The sequence below is a fragment of the Perca fluviatilis genome, chromosome 15 (genome assembly GCF_010015445.1).
Source record: "Perca fluviatilis chromosome 15, GENO_Pfluv_1.0, whole genome shotgun sequence".
In the NCBI taxonomy this organism is placed as follows: Eukaryota; Metazoa; Chordata; class Actinopteri; order Perciformes; family Percidae; genus Perca; species Perca fluviatilis.
Window position 1 is genome coordinate 22,808,536 of NC_053126.1, and position 27,551 is coordinate 22,836,086.

At 40.1% G+C, this 27,551-nt stretch overlaps 1 protein-coding gene across 1 annotated transcript; it reads right to left on the reverse strand.

Moving 5' to 3' along the window:
• On the reverse strand, positions 1 to 26,121 carry LOC120575271 (myosin phosphatase Rho-interacting protein-like). The gene is made up of 22 exons (XM_039825989.1): positions 25,878 to 26,121; positions 23,077 to 23,154; positions 22,892 to 22,957; positions 22,530 to 22,636; positions 22,347 to 22,431; positions 20,654 to 20,828; positions 18,131 to 18,302; positions 16,057 to 16,171; positions 9,909 to 10,007; positions 9,270 to 9,326; positions 9,097 to 9,165; positions 8,915 to 9,004; positions 8,724 to 8,833; positions 6,380 to 6,875; positions 5,828 to 5,920; positions 3,514 to 5,724; positions 2,924 to 3,071; positions 1,820 to 1,937; positions 1,497 to 1,656; positions 1,130 to 1,231; positions 704 to 790; positions 1 to 619 (listed from the first exon to the last, which is right to left on the reverse strand). The coding sequence occupies exons 1-22, from the start codon at positions 26,001 to 26,003 to the stop codon at positions 479 to 481; spliced, it is 4,905 nt and encodes a 1,634-aa protein (XP_039681923.1). The 5' UTR covers positions 26,004 to 26,121; the 3' UTR covers positions 1 to 478.
• Between the last annotated feature and the right edge of the window lie 1,430 nt (positions 26,122 to 27,551).

Sequence of the window (27,551 nt, forward strand, 5' to 3'; positions counted from 1 at the left end):
TAGGTTTAATCTGCCAATTTGGTTTAATTAATAAAAGACATTCATATTTCTAATACTTTAGTGTGCAAATATAAATTACAGTTTGTGTATAGACAGATAAATCTGCCAGTAAAGTTACCTGCAAGAAATGTTTAAAAATGTGTTTAATTTAAATAATTTGATTGATTAAATAAACAAACTTTAATGACAGTTTAATGACAAGACATACAGCAGAGGATGAAAGTGAGAACAACATACATACAGTAGAAATCACTGTAAATGACAAACGCAGTGTCAATACACAATAAACAGACAATATAAACATATTTAAAACCAAAAATATAAAAGAGAAGTGAGATTGTGTAGAAGAGTTCCTGGATTTATTAAATAATAGTTTGTGTTTGTTTTAAATACATTTCTTGTGGGTAAAGCTACAGTAAAAATACTACATGTTACAGTGAAGACAAATGTGATGTTGCTATTGTAAAAATGGACAATTTCAGGGTGAAGTCAGGTTCAGAGCGTGATGGGCCAGCCTCAGGTTCTCTCTCAGCTCATCCATCTCTCTTTCTGATTTGGCCCTCGTGATGCTCATCTCGGTGTACATGTCTTTGTACTTCTTTGTGACGTTCCTCTTGTCCTGGAATGTGGAAGGACATCAGGTTCACTTCCCGTCTTTGATTCACAGTTATTATTGGATCTGCTGTACGTGTGTGACTCTCACCCTCTGTGCTGACTGCAGGTCGTCCCTCAGAGATGTGATCTCCTGCTTCAGACACTGCACCTCAGACTCCTTCACTCGCAGAGTAATCTGAGAGGAAAAATAAAAATAATCAGCTACATATCTTTAGTTTTGAACTTCTTCACACTAAAATGACACATATGCGCGTGTTGAAGAGGGTTGCTAGTATTTAGTACTTCATGTAAACTGATTGTAAAGCCCATAAAACAAAGGGAAACTGCCATAGAGGAGAGCACCCAACCTCCCATTCAGATGTTCAGATTTACTTTATTAGGGACCGTGCAGCTCTCGTATTTGCGGCCCCTCTCGTATTTGCGGATATTATTAGGGGCCGGGCAGCACGCTTTTTCTATTTGAATGGTTACCTTTCTCCACCTTCACACAAGAGTGAATAAAGAGAAGACATACCTCCATTTCATACACATCCATTCCCTGACTGTGTGGCAGGGCGTCCTGCTTTGCCAGAGAACAAAGTCTGGTGATCTCTGCTGCGAGGTGACCGCTCAACTCCTGGAGGAAAAAGACAGAAACAATACAACAATGAGGCTTCTTACTTATTATTGACACTATGTTTTTGAATACACATCATACTCCTTTTTTTCTACAAACAAAAACCTTCAGAATAATTTAAAACATACTGCAAAAATATATAAAATTCTACATATAAGGGGTTTAAATTAAGAGAGTAGTTTGTACACTCTGGATCTCTGTGGGTATTAAATGTGTAGAAGAACATGTAAAGGATGTATTAAAAAGTAAGTATTAGGGCTCTCACCTGGTTTCTGGTCCTCAGGTCTTGGTTTTCCTGCTGGCACTGACACAAAGCCTTCCTCTCAGCATCCAGAGCCTGGACAAGGTGTACGTTCTCCAGACACTTCAGAGAGAACTGCTGGGACAAAACCTCAAGCTCCCGCTGGTATGAGCAAAGCTCCTCACTACAAAAACACACAGATATTCAACATAAACATATACTCTTCATTAGAACATATTGGAGAAAACTCCGTCTAAATGTGCTCACAGTCATCAGTTTCAAGCTCCACCACAAGATGCCCAGATATAAAGTTTGTCTGGTTAATGGGTCCTACATACAAGATGTACCTGTGTTGCCTGAATATGTCCTCCAGGTGTGTGTTTCCTGTGCTGTTCTCTGACTGACATCTCTTTTGCACCTCCCTCTCCAGCTCCAGCCGGTGAGCGTTCTTGACGGCTTTGATTGCTGAGAAAGGTGAAATTAAAGGGGTGTAAGATTTCATGAGATCAATGAAGGATTTTAAGCTGAATATCATTTTTTTTTTTTTTTTATTGAAGCTGCCCAGGAATCATTTACAAATGTTATTAATATAACCAGGGCAGAAGTAGACTACATTTTTTATTACATTTCTGAATATATACCAACTAATAAATACCATACCATACTTGTGAACTTTAGAACTTTGGCTTTAAAGAGAGCATGGATGGCTATAACAGCATCAGTTCCCTGTCGAAAATGGCTGTCTGATGGCAAGGTTAAACCGGTGAAAATATTTTAAATATAGCGTACACTTAACTGATATTGATTTTTTTTTTAGGTGGCTAAAATACGTTTAGCTGCTTCCTCCGTCCACAGCAGTAACTGTACATTCTGTATCGGTACTTCTGCCAAACTGGGGGCGTGTCAACCGCCATCTACTGTAGGTAATAAACTGACTATGGATAAGTACCACATACAACCCAGCTTCAAAATATCTAACTATTCCTTTAAAGGTGCAGTAGGTAAGACTTATAAAACTAACTTTCTGTCATATTTGCTGAAACTGACCATATATTTGAGTAGAACTACATGAATCAGGTAATTAAAAAAAATCCGGCTCCTCTGGCACCACCTACAGCCTGTAGTGCGATTTGCAAAAACCCACAGCTCCCTGTTCAGATGCACCAATCAGGGCAAGGGGGGGTGTCTAACTGCATGTCAATCACTGCTCATGCACACGCATTCATTCTCCCTTGTGGGGGGAGGGGCTTAGGAGAACGTTTTGGGCTTCAGCAGAAAGGGTGGGGAGGGACAGAGAAGTTGTCAATGTTCAAATTTTTTGGCTAAGTCCTGGATCTTCCCAATCCTACCTACAGCACTTTTAAGAGTTAGATGGGTTTTATTTTTCCTTGCAGGAGGACCTTTCAAAATAAAATATGTTGTCGACAGGAGTAATGAGAGTGTCTGCTCACCGGTTGCCGTAGCAGCGGTCTCCTCCTCCAGCAGTCTGTCTCTCTCCACCAGGAGACGCTCGACATCCTGTTGGTGTCGACGCTGAAGCTCCTCCACCACCTTTAGGTGAGACTCCTCCATGGAGGCGAAGCTGTGCTCACACGTGGCCTGGAGGACACGAGTCACTTACTTAGAACTTTCTCGGTCCCATATCTTTATCATTTCAATGTTATTAATCACAATACTTTTACCATTAGAATATCAGTTTGCTTATGATGTTGGGAAAATGTTTTGGTTTCTCTCAATCAATCTCTCAAAATTAAATTGAGAATTGTATCCATATTGAACTTTTTTATCCCCCTGCCCCCGCACCCCGCCATTGGTTTCCATAACTTTTCTCTGTAGTATGAAAAAGAATAATAAAAAGACACTTGAACGTGCCTGCATTTTTTAATATGATGTGTCAAATTGGTAGACTTCCCCTTTTCATGTATGAATTTTGTCGAGCTTGAAGATGGTTAAATGTACAAATGATCTTTCTATAAGTTTCAACTATGGGCATCTATAATCTTAAAATACTGTCTATGTAAACCCCTCCAGTTCTACTTACCTTCAGCTTTTCCATCTCCTTCTCATGTTGCGTCTGAACAGAACTCATTTTCCCATCAAGCTCTTCTTTCACCTCCTCAGCCATGATGGCCAGCTGCTCCTCCAGCTCCTCCACTCTTCTTCTCAGCTCTACAACTTGCTCCGTCTCCAAGCCCAAAGGATCGGTTTCCTTGTGGGATGCATTACTTTTCTCTGTGTTTTCCTCTACTATCTCCTGGATCCCCAACTGACATTCAAAACATGAAAGTGGGATTTCCGGGCACTCAACCATCTCCGCTTCCTCCCCAATTCCATCTGCAATACTTGCATCTGCTACCTGTAACTCAACATCTGTGTCCTGTGGGTAAGTCTCTTCTGTTTGGCAACATGCGTTCATCTTATCGCCCAACGACGACGACGACTGCTGTCCTTCTACGTTAGACAATCTTTCTCTCAGCTCTCGGTTTTCTTCCATCAAGTCCACACAGTTGCTGCAGACGAGAGAAGAAGCGAGCAGCTTCTGTTTGGTTTCCTCAAGTTGCCTCTCGTATTTTGACTGAAGCCTGCTTAAATGACAGCAGTGTAACGCTTCAGTTGCTGCAGAGTGAATGAAACCAGACCAGGGGTGCTCAGAAAAGTGAAAGTCAGCCATCGACTGGAGTTTGTCGTGGGCTGAGGTGTCGACAGAGGAGGCGAGATGGTTCAGCAAAGAGATTTTCACCTGGGTGACGCCTCTGAAATGTTCCATCTTATACAGCTCGGGATTCAAATCAAACATCCTGCTTTCATCTATCTTTTTGGTTTCAGTCTCACTTGCAACATTCCAAACAATATCCAGATCTTTCAAACCTTCCCTCCCTTCATCTGTGCATGTCTCAGAAAGTAGACGATGCCCTAAAAGCAACATTTGTTTCTCCACCAACATACGTTCTGTCGCCTCACTAAGAAGTTTCTCCTCATTAAGCTCGGAGGGATTGGCCTTCAGTTTGTTGAGCAGCAAACTCCAAAACTCTTCCTCCCACTTCAACTGACTCTCCGCTGTCGGCTTCCTCTCTTCCTCCTTTCTCAAACCGAAATCCAAGTCGTCAATCACCTCCAACAATTTCTCCAAAGCTTTCAACCTCATGACCATCCCGTCTATCACTTGCCGGATCCTTTCTTCACCAGAAACACATCCGTCGCTATCTCTATCTTCCAACCTCCTCTTCTCCAACTCTTGACTCAGCCCCCTGATGTCAGCCTCCGCCTCTGCAGCTGTTTGACGGCAACGTTCCTCAGCTTCCTTCAGCTCTGCGTTCTGCGTCCGGAGCTCCCTGCAGGTCAGTTCTGATTGCTCGAGCTGTCTCTCCAGCTCCGTCAGCTTGGCCTCGGTGGCTTCGAAACATCGGAGCAGGTATTCCTTATTCTCCTCTTCTGTTTCTGTTGGGATGTTCAGCTGCAGCAGCGCCTCCATCTCCCTCGTGTTCTCCTCCAGGGAGGTGATCAAGGTCTGGGCCTCAAGGAGCTGCTGGTCTCTGGAGCTCAGCTCCCTCTCCAGATCTTCCACCCTTGTTTGTCCCAGCTGTTCCACTTCAGGGAGGTGATGGGGTTCAGTGTACCTGCTGCTGAGCTCCACTTTCAGCCGCTCTATCTCGCGGTCGGCCTCCGTCAGTTGGTTAAGCATCTCCTGGTTCCGCTGGTTCAGAGCCTCGTTCTGGCTTGTGAGCTGCTCCACCTCTTGGGAAAGCCTCCTCACCATTTCCTGTTCTGGAGGTAAATGCTGCTCTTCACAGTAGCTCGGCGGGTCGGCATCTGCCTCTGCAGGCGACTCCAGAATGAAGGAACTATATTCACTATTATTTATTTGTGTTTCTGAGCTGGGAACCTGGTCACAGTCGTCTCTGTCCAGCCGATTCTTGTGGTTAATTGTTGCAACGTCCAAATCTACAGTTTGTCCATCAGTCCGAGGAAATAAGTGTTGGCTGTCTGATGCAGGTGATAATAATAGAGGTGCGTCTTCTGTCTCAGGATGCAAATCCCCCAGTTCTTGGAAGTTGCCCTCTGAGTCATGCAGCCAGATGCTGGGCGTCTGAGGCGGTTCCAAGCTGAGCTGCGGCTGCATGCTGATAATGTTCAGCTGGAGCTCTGTGCTTTCTTTGCACGCATCCATCAGGGTCTGTGCGCTGCTGTTTAATGGCTTTTCATTTGTGTTCGATGGGCAGAAATTTGCTTCAGAAGTTAGAGGACTGTCCGGCTTTAAAAAAAAAAGAGAAAAAGGGACAAATAGAAGCATTAGAGACCCCACAAGTATCAAAAACTGAGAAAAGCAAGTAGCTGAGGTGCAACCTCTGGCGGACCTGCTGCTGATAAAATCCTGCTGTACTCAGCTGAGGCTCCAGCTCCAGTCTGCAACGCTCCGACTCTGCCAGCTGAGCCTTTAGATCCTCCACCTTCAATAGACAACCAGTTACAACCAGTACAATAACCAATTACATGTAAGAATAAAGCTGGGCAATATATCGATATTATATCGATATCGTGATATGAGACTAGATATCGTCTTAGATTTTGGATATCGTAATATGGCATAACTGTTGTCTTTTCCTGGTTTTAAAGGCTGCATTACAGTAAAGTGATGTCATTTTCTGAACTTACCAGACTGTAACGGTTCTATTATTTGCCTTTACCCACTTAGTCATTATATCAACATTACTGATGATTATTTATCAAATATCTCATTGTGTAAATATTTTGTGAAAGCACCAATAGTCACTACAACACTACAATATCGTTGCGGTATCGATATCGAGGTTTTTGGTCAAACATATCGTGATATTTGATTTTCTCCATATCGCCCAGCCCTTTGTAAGAATATTGGTATGAGTTGAACTCATATTTAAAGCACTCACCCCCTTCCTGTAGCCCTCCAGCATCTTCTCAATCTCCACAGAGTCTTTGGCTTCAGTAAACAGTGGGACACTTCTTTCTGATTTGAACACCGTCTTCTCCACCTGCTTCCAGCACTCTTCAATCTCTTCTTCCACTTTCTGCTGTGATTTGGGACTCAGTGCTCTGACATCTGCTGCTTTAACTCCAATCCCCTCCCAACCCAGAGGGAAGCCCAGCATGCTCTCGTACCTCCTCCTCCTCTCCTCCCTCCTCTTCCTCCTCTCCAGGTCGCCTAGGTCCAGTGAGCACGGAGGATCCAGAGACAGTTTGTTCGGAGGCCTGAACTCGGCCCAGTCGAAGGTTTTGTGGCGCCCCTCCCGCCGTCTCTCCATTACGCTCTTGTGTTTGGGGTGAGAGTCTTTCTCTGTGGAGACGTCGGCAGGGAGAGAGTCCTGAGTCACATCTGGTTTGGGGAGAGCTTCAGGTGGGCTGCAGGGAACGTGGAGGCCAGGTAAACTGCACACAACACATAGGTATGTTTAGATGGAGGACAGGAAAATAGCACAATGTAAAGAAAGATGGAACAATTAGTATATTTATTTAGTCGAGTAATTGTCAAACATTTTGATAACCAATTAATTGTTTAAAATGTGAGGATTTTCTGCTTTTCACTGTTTTATGTCACAGTAGAATAAATATCTCTGGGATTTGGACTGATGGTTGGACAAAACAAGTTATTTAAAGATGTCAGCTTGGGCTCTGGGCCATTGTGATGGCCTTTATTTTGATTTTTTACTATTTTTCCAATATTTTTTATAGACTAAACAGACAGATTAATCAATAATGAAAATAATTATTGGTTGCAGCCCTCAAAACGGGGGTTTACATTGCCTAGCTTCTCTGACTAAAACAACCTAAACAACGCTGTGTGTACATCAGGGCAATGTTTATTTTTATTTCAGAACACGCACTGCATCGGTGCAAAATGTAAAAAAAAAACAAAAAAACAATTGTTTTCACCAGCAGCAATTATCCATCGGTGATCGGACTATTAAATTAACCAAAAAAAACACCGTGGTCTGCACATTCTTGATCGGCAGAAACGTTTTTTGCTTGTTTGGGATCCGACTGGCCAGCATATTTGAAAAAGTTAAGCAAACTTTGTTGTCTTTTTGACATTTTTCTCTTGACTGAAACGAGGTTAAACAGCAATCTCAAGCAGCACAAGTGCTTGTGTCACTAGAAGTGCAGCGCCGTGCCGTTGAAGTGTCTCCCCTCCCTCTGTCTTACCCCACAGTCACATTAGCTACAAGAGACAGATACAAAGCGACAGGCTACCATTCATTTTCAATGGGAGTGGCCGTTTGCCAGCAACAAGCGACAAGCTCACCGCTGCCACGAGCAAGGCGGGGCCAAAATAGACATGAAGTCTATTTTATGCAAATGCTGAGTGATGCGACAAAGCGACAGCCAATCGGAGCGTGAGGGCAGCGTGACGTATGTCAGTGGCTCGAGTCGAAGAAAATGGCAGAAAACGCTTCAGGACATCGTATTTCTGTATATATCTGATAAGTTTGGCATTTTATCTCATATATTTTGTTACTTTTATCGAGAAATAAATACTTTTAAATCCAAAAACATCGTTCTTGTGACTTAACAATACCTCTGAAGTAACTTTTAAGACGTGCTTGAAGGTAGCACCGGAGAATTTCTGTTTACTGTTGCCAAGCAACCAGGAGTAGGCTAGGCACGCCCAGGAGCACCCACAAGCGAGTGCATGTCGCTCTCTTTTGTAGCTAATGTGACTGTGGGGTTACCCTGAAAATTCACCCCAAAACGATTTTTGTGGAACTTCTATGGGGAATAAAGACTAACAAGACAGATAACAACATTGAACACTACACAAATAGTAGTTTATTTTCTTCATTTAGGCGATTCATTTTTCCTGGTGACACAGGAGGTGCCGGATCCAACAAAAAAGGTTCCGGATCCAACGTCGGAGGTGCCGGAACATGTTCCGGCGTGTTCCGGGTCAAATTAAGCCCTGGTCGGATGCAATTTGCCACAAACACATTTTTTTTTTATATAACTGGTTTGAGATTTTACATTTAAACATTGACACACCATTGCACAAGGTGATTGGTGGTGATGGCCTAGTGGATACAACACATGCCTGTGGTGTGGGAGACCTGGCTTCAAGTCCCACTGCGACACATCAACTAATGTGTCCCTGAGAAAGACACTTAACCCCTAGTTGCTCCAGAGGCGTGTGGCCTCCGACATATATAGCAATTGTAAGTCACTTTGGATAAAAGCGTCAGCTAAATGGCATGTAACGTAATAAGTATTTTAATGTGACTTTACCTGGCTACATCAGGGGCGATAGCTGGACGGATGTTTTTCATCAGAGCCTGGATCCAGTTCTTGCGTATCCCTGAAGTCATGGCCGACAACGTGTAGACACCCTTTGGGGTCTAAGAAAAACATTTACCTTAACTTCATGTCAATGCAAAAGATACAGTTTTGTCTGTTTATTGTGGAAACGGTTTTCTTACATGGATCTGAAATCCGTAGTTCCTCTGCACCTGATACTCAGACACATTATGACACTTTGTTAGGTCGATATCTCCTTCAAGATCTGAAGCCTGAGGGGAGAAAAGCAAAATACATTTGAACTTCTTAACTGAAACAATTCTTATTTCTATTGTAAATTATATATAAACTGATATCAAAATACCTCCTCAGCTATTGAGTCCTTGTAGTACCTCAGGCTGTAAGTCGACAGCACAAACCAATATTTCTTCCACTAGAGGGAAGCAAAAGACAAACAAAACAATGATCAAGAAGTTGTTAACAAACAGAATCAAATGGAAAGCATTTAAATCAATCAGTCAGTTAAAGATGGCTTACCTGCTCATTTTCATCCAATTTGACCATCCAGCCTTTTTTAAAGTTTAATAAATCTGGCTGTAAAGAAAACACAATGTTAACACTGTTGCTATAGTATTCCCAACAGTAATCAGACTTGTGTGTAAATTAAGTATTTAAGAAGAATAGGATTATATTTTTAAATTGATTAAATGTTTGCATGCCTGAAATACACACACATGCACAAACAGGACCACATGCATTAATGGAGAGCTGTCAGAGGGAGGAGGCTGCTCATGGACAGGCGCCCCCTGAGCAGTTGGGGGTTCGGTGCGTTGCTTAAGGGGTCAATCAGTAGTGCCCAGGAGGCAAACTGGCACCTCTCCAGCTACCAGCCTACACTCCATACTTGGTCCACGTGGGGACTTGAATCGGCGTCCATCCGGTTCCCAAGCCAATTTACAGTGTGGTATTTGTACTTTAACTTCAGTTAAGGGTCTGAATACTTCCTCCAACACTGGTGCAGTCACAGTTTTGGAAAGTGCTATGAAATATTGACATTCTCACATAGAGCTGTTTGGTCTCTAGGGCTACCTCCCCTGATGCAGATTACAGCCACAAATAATAAGTATTTAGTTTTTTTAATTGTTAGTAAAAACCCCAATCTGTTTGGTGACTCACTGGCATGATGGTGTCGGACGTCCTACGGTCCAGAGACTTGGCTCTTCTCTGGGGTGGGGGTGCAGTGAGCTGGGCTATGTCTCCACATGACTGGAGCTTCTGTGGAAGGCCAAAAAAATAATAATCGAATGATAACTTTGTAATGATTAACTTCTTTCATCACTAACATTTGTTTTTGTTTTCATCTGAAAGACGTGAGCTGTTTTCTGAATCAGGACGGTGGCAGTTTGTATGTGCGGCCTGCATTCCATCAAGCAGAGTAACCGATAGTCTGGATCCTTGGCACAGATGTCAGCTGTAAGGATTAGGCCTGCTGTAGAGCACTGCGGGGAGCCCAACAGGCTTTTCCACCGCCTGTTAAACTCTTACTCACACCACCACTGAACTGCACACGGATGACTGCATTTGGCTGCATGTATGTGGAATGCATGAAAAGGTTTTAGACGCAACATAATGCTTTGTGACAAAAAAAAAAAAGATGCTACAAATCCAGAAACACTGAGCGAGATCACTGCGTGCTTCTTATGATCAGGTTTCATGCTGGCGGATAGAGCTGCACGTATGTCTTTCAAGTGTGAATTACACAGAATTAAATAAAACAAAGGGTATGTTTTTTTTGTTCACTTGAAAAGATTCATTCTCCCCTCTTATATAACCACATTTCAACAGGAAAAAATGAGCACTTTGATCGTTACAGAACATTCTTTGTGTTTTTCTTTTCCTGGCATTTAAATTGAAAACTATCCAAGGACACAACACATGAAGGAACACAGTGCTCTGGGCTGCAGTGATCTTTCTTTCTTTTCTTCCCAAACAATCGCTGACCGCTGCAGACAGAGCCTGTCCTCTGTTTGGTGAAGAAGCCTCCTTAAGCTGGATGGGGGAGAGTGGGGGTGGGTAGGAGGAGGAGGCTGTCTTGGGAATCTCAACTCTGAGGCCTGAATGAACTCCAGACAAGCTCTTTTGACCTTCTCCTGGCTACCAAAACAAACGCACCCAAAGACACATAAATCCTCACATGGGATAAAATGTGCTGCGGAGTGTATTTAAAGGGCAAATCCTCTGGAATGAGCCTGTCTGTTTAATCAAAGATTAACAGCTGCCACAGTGATGACCATCTGGGTCAAAATAAATGTACTGTGATCATACTTTTACAGTTGTTTTCTACATGAGCTTTGACCATGGAGGGGTTGTTTCATGAAGGTGGCTCAGGAAAGCAGTTTTTACTGTAAGCCCATCGAACTAAACCAGAATCTAACAGTTTCATATAAGCCCACTCTGAGCTGAAGTCAAGCCTGGTTTATTTCATTTCATTATCTGAAACACAGACCTGAACCATCAAGCACTCATCACAATAATTCACTGTGAAGAAAACAGACATGTAAAGATAAAACCTATGTTCGTGGCCACCGAGCAGAAGATATTAAACATAAAAATGAAGAATAAAATATTGAACCAAATAAAACCACGGCCAATGAATAAAGTATAAGAGAACTTGTTTCATAGTTTAGGAGTGAGCTCCAACTCTTCTAACATTGGTAATCCTGGATAACTATCATAAAGTTGGGGGATGTTGCATAAAGCCTTAATAATACCTTATTTAAGTAAGTCAGGCTTATTTTCAGGAAAAATCTGTTCCATAAAGGAGGATTAAATAAGTCTAACCTAAGTTAATGTGGAAACTAATCCCTCCAGACTAGCCTGGCCTCGGTCAGGTTAGTTTTCAGGGTTAGTTTCACCTCAGAAATAAACAGTGTTACACTCAAACTGACAGACTGAAGCACAGTTTCTCCCCAAAGGTTAATCTTTACATTTAAAGTGTATGTCGCATGTTGACATGTGATGCACTTAAATGTGCAGTAGATAAGACTTATAAAACTAACTTTCTGTCATATTTGCTGAAACTGACCCTATGTTTGAGTAGAACTACGTGATGCAGGTAAATTGCATTTACAAGGAAGATATACAGTTATGTATGTACACAGTATAAACATTAACTATGTGAATTATCAATTATAATATTGTTGCTGTTGGGCAGGAACATCATATCTCCATATTTACATAATCTTTTTTTCATTAATCAATGCTATTGGTCACCCTTTACGTGTGTCTGTGGGTTTTATAAATATTGAAACAGTGACAAGGCAATTTGACCTGACTTCGTCTGAGGTAAACAGTTTAATAAAATGTTTTTCAAATTAGCCTTTTTCATTTCCTGAAAAAACGGTTTAGGACATACAAGGTTTTTACTTGACAACGACGATATGCAAGTGTTAGTGAAAAAAGACTTTAGGTAGTAGTGGGAATGAGGGTAGTGCAAAAGCCTGCTTCCTGATACAGAATTTCCTGAAAATAAGCCTGATTTACTGTAGTAAGCCTGGTTGAACTGGTAATCTTGCTTTACGTGGACTGTTTATGCTTCATGTATGTGTTCTGTTGATACTGTCACACAAAGACAGACACCCGTCTTCTTAACGTCTACTCACCTCTTTAATCACTAGTGTCTGGCCTGACAATACACAGTGGCTATCATTCACAAACAGATGTGCACTTGGAAAGGAGGCATGCCTTTTTGAGTTCATCAGGTTCAGTCTGTCAACACAGGCCGTCCCTTAATTCTGAGTTTTGAGATTCTCGTAAAGAGTCCATGAGAGTTCCTGACATTACGCTGTATCTTGTTTTAGGGCAGAGGAATCCCTGTAAAAGGTCTGCAGGGGGAATGCCGTCTCCCAGATTATTACACACACAAAAAGAGGCAGGCAGAATGCCTTCAGGGCATCGCAACCAGTTCTGTTCACAAACAAAATGCAGCTCTGAATGAATCACTGCCTCTCTCCCACCTGCTGACACATGCACCCGCTCTCACACACGCTTGGAGGAAACACAAGCCCTGACACGGTAGGATCGACTCGTCCACGCGTTTCATGCCAAACTCTCAGCACCTTCTTTTCAGCACTTCAACATGAACTGAATGTGAGTTGTTACGACGCAGAACACTTCAACGAATCACGTCTCGTGCTTGCACACATTGGTTGACTGATACAAACAGAGATTGACTTCGTCCAGCCGTCACACAGTGTTTGATCAGGTCAGAGCTTCATCGGTAGAGTGAGGTTTTTCTCTGAGTAACAACTGGTTGAGTGAATCATGTTCAAACCAGCCCACAGCCAAGCCCAGTACAGGCTGAGTACAGTTGGATACAATGACTGGTCTTAATCATGACGAACCCACCTTGAGATTAATCAACCATTTCTCTTTATGGTTAGAACTATCAAATGGTAGCAAACAAGCGCAGTCAGAAAATGGGTTTTTAACTGTTTGATGTTCATGTTTAAGGCCCTGAAAACCTATTTTCTTAACCACATTCCTACAATATGCTATCAGCACACTGTTCTACAAAGTTACAATAATAGTCATTTCACAAGGGATATTTATGCTTCTATAATAATAACATAATAAATATAATCATAATTATGTGACGTCACACTGGTACCCCTCTACCTCAGGCGGTCCACACATAACTACCTGATCAGCAACTCTGTCTCTCTGGTTTAGGCCTCATTTCATTTGGTTAGGCCTTTATTTTCTTTCCATGTGCCTTGTTTAGCTAATTAAAACAAAGTGTTGGCTGTAGCTTCATGTACTGTACTGTACAGACATGAGCGTGATATTGATGGTCTCATTTAACTCCAAGCAAGAAAGCAAACAGTTCCCAAAATGTCGAACTGTTCCTTTAACATACACTGGATGACATGAAATAGACAAGAATAAAGAAGCATGCAGAAACTTGCAGAAATTCTATAAATGTGTTGCTTTGGTGATTTAAAAGTATTACTGTATGTTGTTAAACAAAACACGCCTCATGGATGACTAACGTTCAAGGTATTTTGGGCACGTCCAACTAGGAGGAGACCCTGTGACAGACCCAGAACACGTTGGAGGGATTACATATTGTCGCTGTCCAAAAAAAATCTTGCAGGTCCAAATTTGGTGATTTTTAATCAAAAGGAGAAGGAGTTCTTTTATGGGTCTTAAAGTGGAACTCCATCACATAGATTCTTGTTGGCACATGATTTTTCCGACAAAACACATTTTCTTTTCGCTCAAGATCTGAAAGTTCAGTTCTGTCGGATTCTGTGGCCCTTTCCGAACCGTGTCGAAATAGGCAAGACTCCAAGGACAGTGTTTTTTCAGCATATTGGGGGGCCGCCAAAATATAGCTATTAAGAAATGAAATTGAGATTTAAGGTTGAAATTGTGTATAGTTCAAGTTTTGCGTTTCTTCAGTGGCCTGAGGCGACGTAGAAATATCAGATGCTGCCTCTGGACCACCAGAGAAGCACAGGAGGACAGGATTGGATCCAGCCTTACTGACCCGAGAAAAAGAACAGTTCCTGGCTGTACAGGAAATAAAAATAGGGGAATTGCTTGAGGTCTATTTCTAATGTCTGCTTTTCTGTATAAATAGCAGAAAACTGACTAACTGTAGCCCCTTTTAGTGCCTCTCACACATAGCATTAGCCTGATAAGCGCCTGAAGAAAAACGTCGTACATGACCCAGATTTATTGCTCAGTGGCAGTAAACTCATGGGCCCGCTGATAACTGCCCTACATTCACACCACTCCTACAGTCCATTGCCTGCCCCCCCCCCTCCTCTGTTGCATCTTTTAAATATGTATAATAAATATTTATATATGCAGAGAGGGTGCTAGCTGAATCTGAGGGTGTAGTTACCCTAAAATAAACACATCCTTGTGGATTATCTGAAGAATATGAAAAAGAAAGAAGAACTGGGGGACTCCCAGTGCCTTGGACAGTGAAAAAATGTCTTTTTCTCTGCATTTTTTCTTTTTTCTTTTTTAATCTTAAATATAATTCTACACTTATATACAGTTTTATAAGAAACTTTTGAACACCAATTCTTAAAATGCACTGGTGATTTTGTAAGTCTACATTTTACCTTTGGCATGTCCTTTGGGTGTGTTTTTTTTTATTTATATATAAGCCATTACAGGTTTCTACCACACCCTCACCTGTATTTTATATTAATTCTATGTGATTTGTATTTATATGTGTGAAACAAATAAAGCAAACAAAAAATAGATGGATGGTTCGACCTGTGTACAGTACCGTAGTGTCAGAGGTACTCTGTCGTATTAAAGGTGCTGTAGGTAGGATTGTGAAGATCCAGGATTTCGCTAAAGAATTTGAACATCGACAACTTCTTAGTCCCTCCCCTCCTTTCTGCTAAAGCCCAAACGGTCTCCTAAGCCCCTCCCCCCACGAGGGAGAATTAATTTGTGTGCCTATGCAGTGATTGACACGCACTTAAGGCCTTTTTACGGTTGTGCGTCGAATCGACGGCGTACCCCCCACAGACCCCTCTGCATCTACGGCGGACCCTACGCTGTAGCCTGACGTGCACCTCTCGAAAAATGTAACTACAATTGCGTCGCCGCGACGCTGCGTCGCTCGGCCGTGGCTTGGTAGCGTTGCATTTCCCCGGACTCATTTCCTGGTTCTCCTTCTCCATAAACAACATGAAATCAAGGAGAGGGTTAACTTTTCCTGCTACAGATTTCCCACCGTGGTCAGAAAGCACAAGGGAGACACTTTGTTTCTCTCACTATGCCTCCAGAGCAGGGGTCACCAACCTTTTTGAAACTGAGAGCTACTTCATGGGTATTGAGTCATACGAAGGGCTACCAGTTTGATACACTCTTCTGAAATAACAAATGTGCTCAGTGCTCTAGAGTCTGTACTCGCTCCGAAGCTAATCGCCGTCACTCTCTCACTTCTCCCTCGCTCTACCACCCCCCCTCGACGCACACACCAGCTCACAAGTATAAACATCAGGCCACTTACGTAGGCTACGGCGAAAGCTCTGCGTGGAGCCTCCGCAGGACCATAAAAAGGCCTTTAGACACCCCCGCCGGCCCTGATTGGTGCATCTGAACAGGGACCTGTGGATTTTTGCAAATCGCACTACAGGCTGTAGGTGGTGCCAGAGGAGCTGGATTTTTTTTATTTATTTCCTGCTTCATGTAGTTCTACTCGAATATAGGGTCAGTTTCAGCAAATAAGACAGAAAAATAGTTTTATAAGTCTTACCTACTGCACCTTTAAACGTGTACTTGGTGTGGTTACCTCTCTCTTGTTGGTGCGAGCTTCTCTTCTGCCCCTCCTGGAAACGGCTGTCTCCACTTCCTGCTCTTTCTCGGTGGCCTCCGATCCCAGCAGCCTCTCTGTTGATCTGACATGGCTGGAAAACATGAGCAACTAATTAGTAAAAAAAAAAAAAAAAAAAAAAACTGCATGTGTTGCTTCCCTGACCTCGCTAACACACAGGTGGGTTCTGACATAATTTCCATCAGCATGATCATCACTGAGGATGACAGCTTGATAATAGACTCCAAACAGCACCTGTGCAGCAGAGCAGAGCCCAGAGGACACTAGATCTTTCTCTGAGTGTCACCACTGTTATTGTTGCTGTCAAGAGTTATCACTCTTAACAGCACTCTCAACATCGTTGCTGTTAAGAGTTGTCACCACTGTTATTGTTGCTGTTTAGAATAAATAAGAGCTGACATCCTTCCAACTGGTGTCGGAGGTGTATTGTGTAGAAGTAGAGAAGGTATGATATGCCGAATACACCAAAGTAACCTGATAAAATGTATACACAACTGTGATGAAAAGCAGTGTTATCAGTTAAAAGTTGGGTTGTGCTGATGTGTGCCGATAGGAAGTGGATGCCAAAGGATTATGGTAAGATTTACATTATTCTTATTTAGTGGGTTTTGTAAACACCTAAACATACCCAAAGATTTGCAAAATAAGTTATTTTAAGATATCAATTTGTGCACTGGTAACTTATTGATTGGTATTTGTGATTATTTTATAGACATTTTATAGAGTAAATAATTGAAGAAGCAATAACAAAAGGATTGCTCAGCAGATATAATGTTCAGCATCTTAGTTTAGCCTGTAAGCATGCTAACATTTGCTAATTAGCACCGGACGAAGCCACGGTGCCGCTGAAAAATAGCCTCGGGAAGGAACTTGTTTTGGTGGAACATGTGTACGTTCAAAGGTTGTTTTAGCCGTGCAACAGAAAACTCAAATTGGACAGATAGTCTAGTTAACTGTCTGGATTTACCCTGCAGAGATCTGAGGAGCAGTTAACCACAATCCACCGGAGTTAAAAATTCCAACACAATGAAAGCGGAAGGTAATGGACATCTGGCCGTAAAAAGTGACACAAAGTAAAATTTTGACCTGATGATGGCACTAAAAGAAGACTGAGATGATCACTAAAATGTTCATCCAGAGGGGAACATGTCTGAACCAAATTTCATTGCAATCAATCCAATAGTCACTCAAAACAGAACAAAAAATAGGCATTAATGTAGTAATATTATCAAATAACAATGATGGGAGTTTTTAGTTTTCTTTGACCCCAATGAATCTTGACATAAACCTTTAAAATCCTATTTTCAGATTATTTAACATAGTCTGTAAAAAACATAAAACATGACATCACCGTGTAACTCTTATATCAGTACATTATAAATGGAATAACTCCTGTAACCTTTTCTTGAGCCTGATGTTTTAGTGCCCGCTCTGCCTCTGGTGGGTTCAGAGAGCTTTGTGCCCTAAAACTGCGCTTTCAGTTGAAGTCTACTTCCTCTGACAGGCAGGCAGACAGTCAGTATAAGTAAGGTCCTGAGAAACAATGCCGAAGATATCTAATTACACCAGAGTTTTGGAATTTCTGGCCTTATTTGGGGGGCATTAAGCATTTTCTGTTTTTGTTTCCCAAAAAGGCAATGAGTGAAGAAATGAGATGTATTCGCCTCACGTGACCAGTTTACATGCTGCTGGGGCACAAACTGGGAGGGTTTCTTTAAGCTAAATTTAAAAATGCAGCAGTCAGATCTCTAATGGAGGGGTAGAGCGTGAGCCTTTGATCTGGTGTTTAGCGGTGTGTGATGGCTGTTCGGCTTTTTACTGGGGGGGGTAAGCAGAGAGGCATTGGATGTCCTTTGTGCTAATTGCTTGCACATTTACCCCCTTTTCCTCTGCCAAGGCACTTTAAATGGCTGTTACCAACAGAATACATAAGAAAATAAACACCAGACTGCTGCCAAACACAACGTATTGAAGACTTATTTACACATATCATCAAAATTGGCTGAAAATCTTCCCCCGATTCATTTCTAACCTTTTGTTCTGGCTCTGATTCTTGTCGTTTGCTGATGTCTGGATGTTGTTTGACTCAGCCAGCTGGTTGTTACTGCTGGGGGCGATGTATCCACTTCTTACCAAGTCCAAGGAGCCAACTGGGCCACTAAAACTGCTAGCAGAGACCGGGCACAGGTAGCTAGATGTGTTGCCTGGATATAGAAAACAACACAAAAGGGTTTCAGACTGTTAAATATACTGAAGGCAGGAACACAGTTTGTTACAATTCCACACTGACTCGCTTAAACAGCCAGCAGCCAAAGAGCTAGATGAAATCATTCTTCTTTTGTGTGTTTAAATCACTATGTCAGGGTTCACACTGAGGCCAGCGGCTCAGAGTTTTTCCTCTTAACATCTAACTTTGTGATATACAACATTTTTCTCAAATTTAGGAAATTACCTAAAAGTTAAAAGAAGCAGCTCAACCGGATTTTCTGGATGATAAGATAAAATACTGAGTGGTATGAAGTGGTTCAATATTCAAAACAAATTGCTATGGTAACGCTGACAAAACCACAAACCAGTTTCAGTTCCATGTGACAGCTAATTAATCATTTTCATTTTGGCTGCTACACTCACACACAAACAAAGAAAAGACTACAGTGACTTAATCATGAATAAAAATCAACAAAACGGACAGATGAACTGGACAGGAGAAGAGGAGATGACCTGCAAAAAAATAAAAAAATTAAAATTATATATAAACTTTAACTTTTTTGGTATTTAGGTTTTTCTCTAATACTTAATAAATAATTTTAGGAAACTGCTTGAGATAAAGGAAGAACCTGAAGTTACAAACTAATATATCTAGAAGAATACTCCACCACTTTATTGCACTCCTATAACACATCGTAGTCACGATGGACAGTTTAAACGTTAGGTTTAAAGTCGATTCAGCAGAAATGGAGGTATTGTCTTTTCTTTTCCACACATTCTTCTTCTTTGTCAAAACGGGTCTGTTAAGCTCACTTCTCTCTAACTCCACACCTCCAGATTTGTTTCATTTTCAAACTTGTCTGGTCTTCACCCCCAACTGATGCTGACTCAAGTGACATCACTTGAAGACATTTAACGGACTTCACACAGTTCCCTCTGGAGAAACTAAAGGCTTGAAAAACAATGAGCTGAAAGACACTAAAACGCTCTGAGTTGGGTGATCATTTTCTGTGGGCTTGGTCACTCTGAGTGACACAATAAATCCATCGTTAATATAGCAAAACTGTTTAGTGCAGTTTTATGGGAAATCTTACGATGTTGAAGCCTTGTGTTGTCTTCCCGTCGACCATGCAACTTTTTGTTTTTCTGGGTCAAAATTTAAAATTAAAACTTTTTTTTCAGCGTTTTGGTCGTCTTTTTTGACACATTTGTCGCTTTTCCCAACGTTTTTGTCACTAATGAAAGTTTTTGTCACTTTCTCCGATGTTTTGATCGATATTGTTCGGCGCCTTTTGACGTTTTTGAAGCTTTTTCCGACATTTTTTTTAATCTTTTTTTTTTTTTCTTCAAATGCTATAAAATTGAATAAAACACCCAAATTCAATGAAAGTTGTAAACTGATCATTTATTTTTCTTGCGAAAAGCATTGTATGGAACCATCCACTTTATTTATTTATTTTTATTTGGTTGAAAGAACCTGAATTCTGATAGAGAAACTTTTGGAAAATGGGTCAAATTTGACAACAGGAGGGTTGAGTTAAAATGTTTCACAAAATCAGCCACTAATTGCATCACTTTTCATGAGTTTCCAGATATAAATCAGAGTGGATCCATGACTTAAATATTTGACTGTATGTGTCTGTATTTGTTGTCTATTTAAAAGCGTGAGCTGTTTCATTTCTACTGCAATGCTGCTAAAAAAAACTTGAAGAATTAAATGATGGTCCAGGAATCCAATGACAAGAGGGAACCCTGACAGAGCATATATCATTAGACAGCCTCCTTGTTTGGCTCTCAGAGGGTCCCTTATACATAACCTCCATCTCTCTAATGAAGCAGCCTATAGGCACTGTCAGCAGGAGTTAACCCAGAACTTTATTACAGGACATTTCCAGACCCTGCAATAAGTCTGACGCCAGATGGGTGCTGCTGTCCACTTTGTCACAGCACAAAGCTCCAGTAAGGAGCAATACCTGTCCTGTGCTAATCATCAAGCCTATTAGGATGTGTTTAAGAGGTCTTTTATGGATCGTGTTTGGCTTTTATGGTGCCTGAGGGTTAAAGACACACGTTTTCTGCACATCTCGCAGTGCGTTTCTGTCTGTCAGTCTGTTATGTAACTTCCTGCTAAAACTCCTCCAGCCCGTTCCCATGATTACAAGTCAGTACTGGGTCAACATTCCTGGTTAAGCAAGGGTTAAACGAAATGTATAAATAAAAAGCTGGAAGTGTGAGAACATCTGCAGGATGTTAGGACAGTGAGAGAGAGAGGACAGGAAGTGGCTATGATTGGCTGACGGACATGAAAGCCTGGGTTATGTGAGTGTATGTTTTGATTCTGTTGCACCTGCAGGGGTCTTCTCCGGGCCCGGGGGATCTGAGTCTGGGACAGTCCACATGGGGGTTTCACCCGGTCCCCTGACCTGCTGGTCTTCCTGCCACCGACCGCAGCCGGACTCTGCAGCATTCTCAGAGGACGGAAAACTTTGTTCAGTTGCAGCCATTTTTGCTGGGCTGGGTTCCTAATGTTTTGTTAGAAAAACAGAATGATCGTTCAGTAACACGTTTTTATTTTTTGTACACTGTTCAGAGACCATAAAAAATAATAACATACTACAAAGATTGGCTACAACTAATTTTCATTGTTGAGTATCTGGATTCATTCCTCAGTTAACTGATTCATTGTTTCGTTTATAAAATGTATGAAAAAGCCCTGCTTGATAAATAATCTACATGATTAAAAATCGTTGCTGAATAACTTTCTGTCTGTCGATAAATCGCTTGTTTGGCCCTGAGGGTAAAAACAGGACATAAGGTCACTGAAACCAAAATGATTAATCATCCTAGTCATACATGTATATAAATGTGCTAATTTCATGGCAATCTGTCAACTAGATTATGAGATTGTTAAAAGCTTTTTGAAAGCCCAAAAAAAGCTAAAATGGAAAGGGGATCATCCTCTGGAGAACATGAAGGCACTCAGACATTTTCAAAGCAATCTGCTGTGTAGAGTTTGATATTTTTTAGCAATGCTAGCAGCTTTAGGGATGGCAATGGTCAGTCCACCACTTTCGGGCCAGAAATATCTTATTAACTACTGGATGGAATGCAGTGGTGCAATGTAACTAAGTACATTTACTCAAGTAGCCTAGTGTACTTAAGTACAAATTTGAGGTCCATGCCACATTCTACTTCTACTCTACTACATTTCAGAGAGAAATATTGTACTTTTTACTCCACTACATTCATCTGACAGCTTTAGTTACTAGTTATTTTACACATTAAGAGTTTAGCGCACAAAACACATGTAGGTTATACGATGGTTTATTATAAATGAAATGACCTAAGAATATATACAGTAGGCCTACAAGTTCATCTGAAATGATGAGCCGATTAATCACTTAGTTGACTGACAGAACAGTTTTGGATCGTTTCCAGTTTCTAAAATGTGAGGATTTGTCTGCATTGAGTACTTTCACTTTTAAGACTTTAAGTACATTATCCTGATAATACTAAATACTTTTACTTAAGTAACATTTGCAATGCATATTTACTTGTAACAGAGTATTCTTTTACAGATTGGTATTAGTACTTTTACTTAAGTAAAGGACCTGAATACTTCTTCCACCACTAATGGAATGCAATGTAATTTTAAACAGACATTCATGGTGCCCAGGGAATGAATCCTACTGATTTTGGTAGTCCTCTGACTTTTCCTGTGGCGACACCAGCAGGTTGACATTTTTTAGTTTTGGGTGAAATGTCTCAATAACTATTGTATAGATAGCCATGGAATTTAGAACATATATTCATGTTCCCCTCAGTATGAAATGTAAACACTTTGGTGATCCAAGATGAAAGGTTAGGGGTCGCCAAAAACATCAAGATTCATCCTCTGAGGAAAATGGTTATCTATATTGAATTAAATAGCAATCAGACCGGTAGTTGAGTAATCATTTGGCCCTACAGCTGTTGGAAAAACTACAATGCGTGCCCAAATGTGCACTGAAGCATTTGATGGACTTAGTTTGCTTTGCTACCTGCGAGGCAACAGGTTCCACTTTGCGTTTTTTCTTCTGATTTTGCTTGTTAGTCTGTAGATAGACCACAAGCTGTTCACTCCACCTGGTAAACAAAGACAGAACCAACAGAGACAATACATTAGTTACAGAGAAACCGTATTGCTTACCGCTCCTGTAATTTCTCTACAGTTTTATACCAACCCATTAATGATCTCTTTATTGTCACCACGAATGAATATTTCCTGCTCCGCCGTGGTGATGCAGAGTGCATTTCTCTGTCCCGTCCTGGGCTCTGCATCGGTGATTGTTGTAAAAAACAGTCATCAGAGTGTCAGTTTAGTGGTCTAAGTGTGCAATGAAAGAGATTTGAGGGGATCACAGAGAGAGGGGGATGTGTGCATTAGAGGACAGGCTAAGCCCAAATCATCTGCTATGGTTCTGCACACGACATCTGGCCTAAAGATGCCGGCTTGATCCCAACATTACTGTAAATGCAGATATACAGAACAGGGTTTATTGTACACTGCTGCCTTGTGTATATTTGTGTCAGAGCAGTTTCTTACCAGTTCGTCCAGGGCGAAGCTCAGGCTGCTGTCTTCGTACAGGATAAAGAAGCGCCGCTGCCATTTCTGAAATTAAGACACAATAAATAAAATCCCCACAGCGCCAATTTTCTTGGGGGGAAAGTCCCAATAAAGAACTAGAAAATAAAGGTGTGTATTTCAGCTCAGTTTAGATCATGTCTTACCCTTGACCTCTGCATCGGGTTGTCAAAATCTGTCCCCTCAGGAGCCAAACACAGCCAGCCTGCATAGATGGGTTTTGCCTGCACGGAGTCACGGAGGAAAGTGGAGTTAGCATTCGGAATGCCTCTTAGATGTTGAAGCACAGCCTGTGATTACCTGACTGATGTGAAGAGCTAAAACAATTTGTCGATTGATGGATTAGTGAATTGAATTAGCATCTGTTTATATAATCAATTAATTGTAATAGTAATTTTTTTGTTCCCTAGTTCCTGCTTCTCAAATGTGAGGATGTTATGCTTTTCTTTGTCTTGTGTGATAGTAAATGAAATACCTTTAGGTTTTGGACTGATGGACGAATAAAAAAACCAATTAGAGCTAGACTAATAAATCGCCCAAGTTGATACATCTGCAGATATTAGTTAGCATGTCATAATCGACGCAACAAGAAACTTTTTGAGTTCATTTAGAAACAGGGCCACCTTTACATAGTTTGTCCCCCTGACAAGTTAATCATTTTTCTTTTTTAAATTGGCCATTTCTGCCTTTATTTGATAGGAAAGTTAAGATACGAAAGGGGAGAGAGATGGGGGGAAGACATGTAGGAAAATCACACGTCAGATTTGAACCCTAGACCTTCTGCATTGAGGAATAAACCTCTTTATTTGTGCACTTGCTCTACCAACTGGGCTTAAAAGCCCCACAAGTTAATCATTTCAACTGTAAAATGTTCTGCTTAGTATGGACAGTCTCTTGGTCACAATTCTCCAACAAAAAATCTAATTGATCTGTATCAAAATTGTTTATTATGTTATGTGTTTGTGAAAAAAAGATGTTTTAAAACTATCACATACTGATATCAGTATCAGCCAGGCTATAAAAACAAAACATTTATGGACGTCCCCGTTAGGTGTACGAAACTGTGTGAGGTATTTCTTTTTTTTAAACTATTTTATGACATGTAAAAAAGTAAAATGTACACTAGAACTCGACTATGCAAGCTGGAATCTACAGTGGTTGATTTCTCCGACATCCAACATTTTTCTGCAAAACTGTTTTTAACTGTATTTAAGCGCTAAAAGCCAAGCCACTTTTCTAATTTATATGACGTAACATGAATGCACCATTGTGGTAAACTTTTCAATCACTCCACACTGTTAACTCCAGACCCCTTAAATCTGAAAGTAAGATAAAAAAAAAGAAAAATAATTAAATAAAAAAACATTTCTTTTCAGGTGGGACCAAATCTCTTTGGGTGGCAAAATAAAGTATCTTCTTGTTCGGCTATCTGAGCGGCAACTAATGATTACTTTCATTATTGTTTTTAGTTGACTCATCGATTTATCAACTTATTGTTTCAGCTCTACAAGAAAACACTGTCTATTTGTGCTGTAATATTGCTGACTGTAGACTTTTCTATCAAAGCAATATGCACACAGTATACATGTACTATTTTACAATATGTTAAAAAACAGTCAAAAGATGATCCACAAAATAGCTCTTTTTTTTCTCTGTGAGCACAGTGACTTGAGTCAGAGTAATACCATGTGTAGTGTTTACAGGTTGAGCTATAGCGCTGAAATTACAGGGCACAGTGAAACCAGGCAGGGGGGACAGAGAGTAATAACATATTTTAACAATGCGAGGCATGCAGGAAGCCGTCATGATCATCTCTTTACATCACCTCCACATGACAGACCTGCAGGAACACTGTTTTCAGAGGTGGCGAACCAGGTGTATTGACTGTTCTGCCGAAATGTTTCACCAATAGGTGGATTGAGAAATATGGATATATGATTAATTATTTTTCATATATCCAGTAAAACCCCAATTCCAATGAAGTTGGGACATGTAAAACGTGAATTCAAAATGAGTGAACATTTGCAAAAGATCAATAAAGTTTACCAGTTTGAACATTAAATATCTTGTATTTGTAGTGTATTCAATTGAATGTAGGTTGGAAAAAGATTTGCAAATCATTGTAATTGTTTTTAGTTACGTTTAACATAATGTCCCAACTTCTTTGGAATTGGGGTTAGTAATTACACAGTCTCAAATGCTTCTGTTTCATATCTGGTGTATTTAAAGTTACCAATTTCTAAACTGACAGCAATTATTAAAAGGTTTTACTTATATGACACTTTAATTTAATTGTATCTTTTGCTATAATGAAGAAGAACATGACAAATAGCGATACTGAAATATTTTTGTCCCTTTATGGCCCATTGTGCACTCCAGAACCATCATTTGTGACTATTTTATTCTTTTTTTAATTATTATTAAAATATAAAAAACACTCCTACCTGACCTCCCCTGCATTTGTGTACAGTCTCTAACTTAACCAAATATTTTACACATTTAACTAACGTCAGCTAACAGATCGGAGTACATACTTGCCGATAGCTACAATTAATTTATTTATATATTATTATACAATATAAATTTATTAATTTAAATTTATAAATTTGTTTACATTTTACATTTACATTTCATATTTGTATGTTTTCAGACTTCAAAATAAGGCTGGATTTACAATACATTATTTATCGTTAAGAAAACTAGCTAACGTTAACATCCGGTCATTTTAGGATGCTAATAACAAAAAGGAGAAGACCACTAGCTACGTCGAATATTCACAAAGGTGTTTTGTTGATGTAAAAAAAAAAATGGTTTCTTTTTTTCTATTAATAACTTAAGGACAAATGCATGAAGACCATAATTCACTTTTAACATTAATTAACTATCTAGCTAACAGTCACATTACAGTCACATTAACACATGAACAAAAGTTAAACGTTAACGCTACCTGCTCCATGTCATGGTCGGTCAACAGATGCAGCTCCCGGGACTTGAAGCAGTTTTGACATTTACTTTTGTTAAAAATGTTGGCTTGAAATTTGTTACAGGGACTCGTTGCCTTTTCTCCCGACATGTTTCAGTCCTTAGCTGGTGAGTAATCCAAACACGGCCCGTTCTCCCTACTCCGATACTCGGCTTTGAATGAAGCGGTTGATCCCGGACACGAACATCTGTCAAACGCAGAGCGGGTGACTCTGTCGTCATGGATATGTCATTTGACGTGTTATCACCAAACAACATCCGGTCACAACCTACAAAATAAAAGCAACAGTTTTGAACAATTAAAACAATTAAAATACCATATAACGATACACAGCAAGTAACCAATATAATGACCAATATGATGACACAAAATAAGATAAGATAGTCTTTCATTGATTCAGAGTGGAAATTCCCGTGTTGCAGCAGCACAATGACAAAAAAAATAGAGAAAAGTAGAAAATAAATAATTAGAGGTATATAACTTTTATTTTATTTTAAATAGAACCTATACAACAGCAATTAAATTCAAAATTGAAAAAAGGCAAGCATAGTGTACCCGATACAATGGTAAGAACAGTACTTATATTGCAATACTGTCTTAAATGAAGTGACGTCTACTATGACAGCTACACAAGAATACTATAAAACAGTAGTAGTATTTATACTCATAAATAAATATGATGCAGATAATATAATAAACATATTAACATATTGTGGTATGATATAGTATAATGGGATATAAAATATAATATGAGGTAAAAAAAAGTAGTAATATAGCGTAACAAAATATATGCTATATACTGTATAACTTTTTTTGATAATCAGCTCAAAATCAATTGATTGGCTTTGATTTATAACGATAAAATTAGCTCAAAAATAACAAACTAGTAGGGTCAAACTGAAAGCAAGAACTCTTGTCATATTCAGTGAACAAACAATACATTTCCCCCATTAACAGCTTTTTCCCCCCAGTTAGTTACTGTACTGCATTATGGTTATAACCAATCAATTGTATTTGTCATGTTATCATATAAAGTATAATTCTAGCTTTTAGTTTTACCAATACATGATTACAATGCGAGACTAGCCACAGGTTAAATGTAGTGCTGCGACCACTGGAGGGCAGCAGACAGTATTTGCTGCAGGGCTGCAGGGCTGTTGTAATACATTGTATAATGCTGAGGTTCATACAGTTTGATGACAACCTGCATATCATGTATAGATACTATTAATATTTGTAATAACATGCCTATTAATAACCATATTATTACTTCTTAAGATCGATAATGATAGTGAGAATAAATATAATAATAATATAATAAATATCTATAAGAAATGTAAAGTAATTTTATTAATTTCTGATAGTTTGGTCACTTATATTTATTATTCTTAACTATGCTATCGTATCTGACTTGACATGTCATGCTTGGAAGTAGTTCCTCAATATGACTACTGGAGGACAGTGAAAACACACGATTCCACATGCACTCATGTCAACTGTCAATTCCACTAGGTTTGTTAGCATGACATTTTATAAATATTGTTATTCTTCTTATTTGTAATAAGCGCACAATAAATATGTGTACATGTTGATTGATTAACACCCACTGTTAGCCACAAATAATGTTGTGTTGCAGCT

Bases quoted from the DNA above. Each gene is read 5' to 3' on its own strand.
- LOC120575271 (XM_039825989.1), bottom strand. From the start codon at position 26,003: ATGTCGGGAGAAAAGGCAACGAGTCCCTGTAACAAATTTCAAGCCAAC. The intron at 6,876-8,723 runs GTAAAGTCACAT...TGTTGTGTGCAG, and splicing joins ATCGCCCCTGATGTAGCCAG to TTTACCTGGCCTCCACGTTC. The intron at 620-703 runs GTGAGAGTCACA...TCCACATTCCAG, and splicing joins ACCTGCAGTCAGCACAGAGG to GACAAGAGGAACGTCACAAA.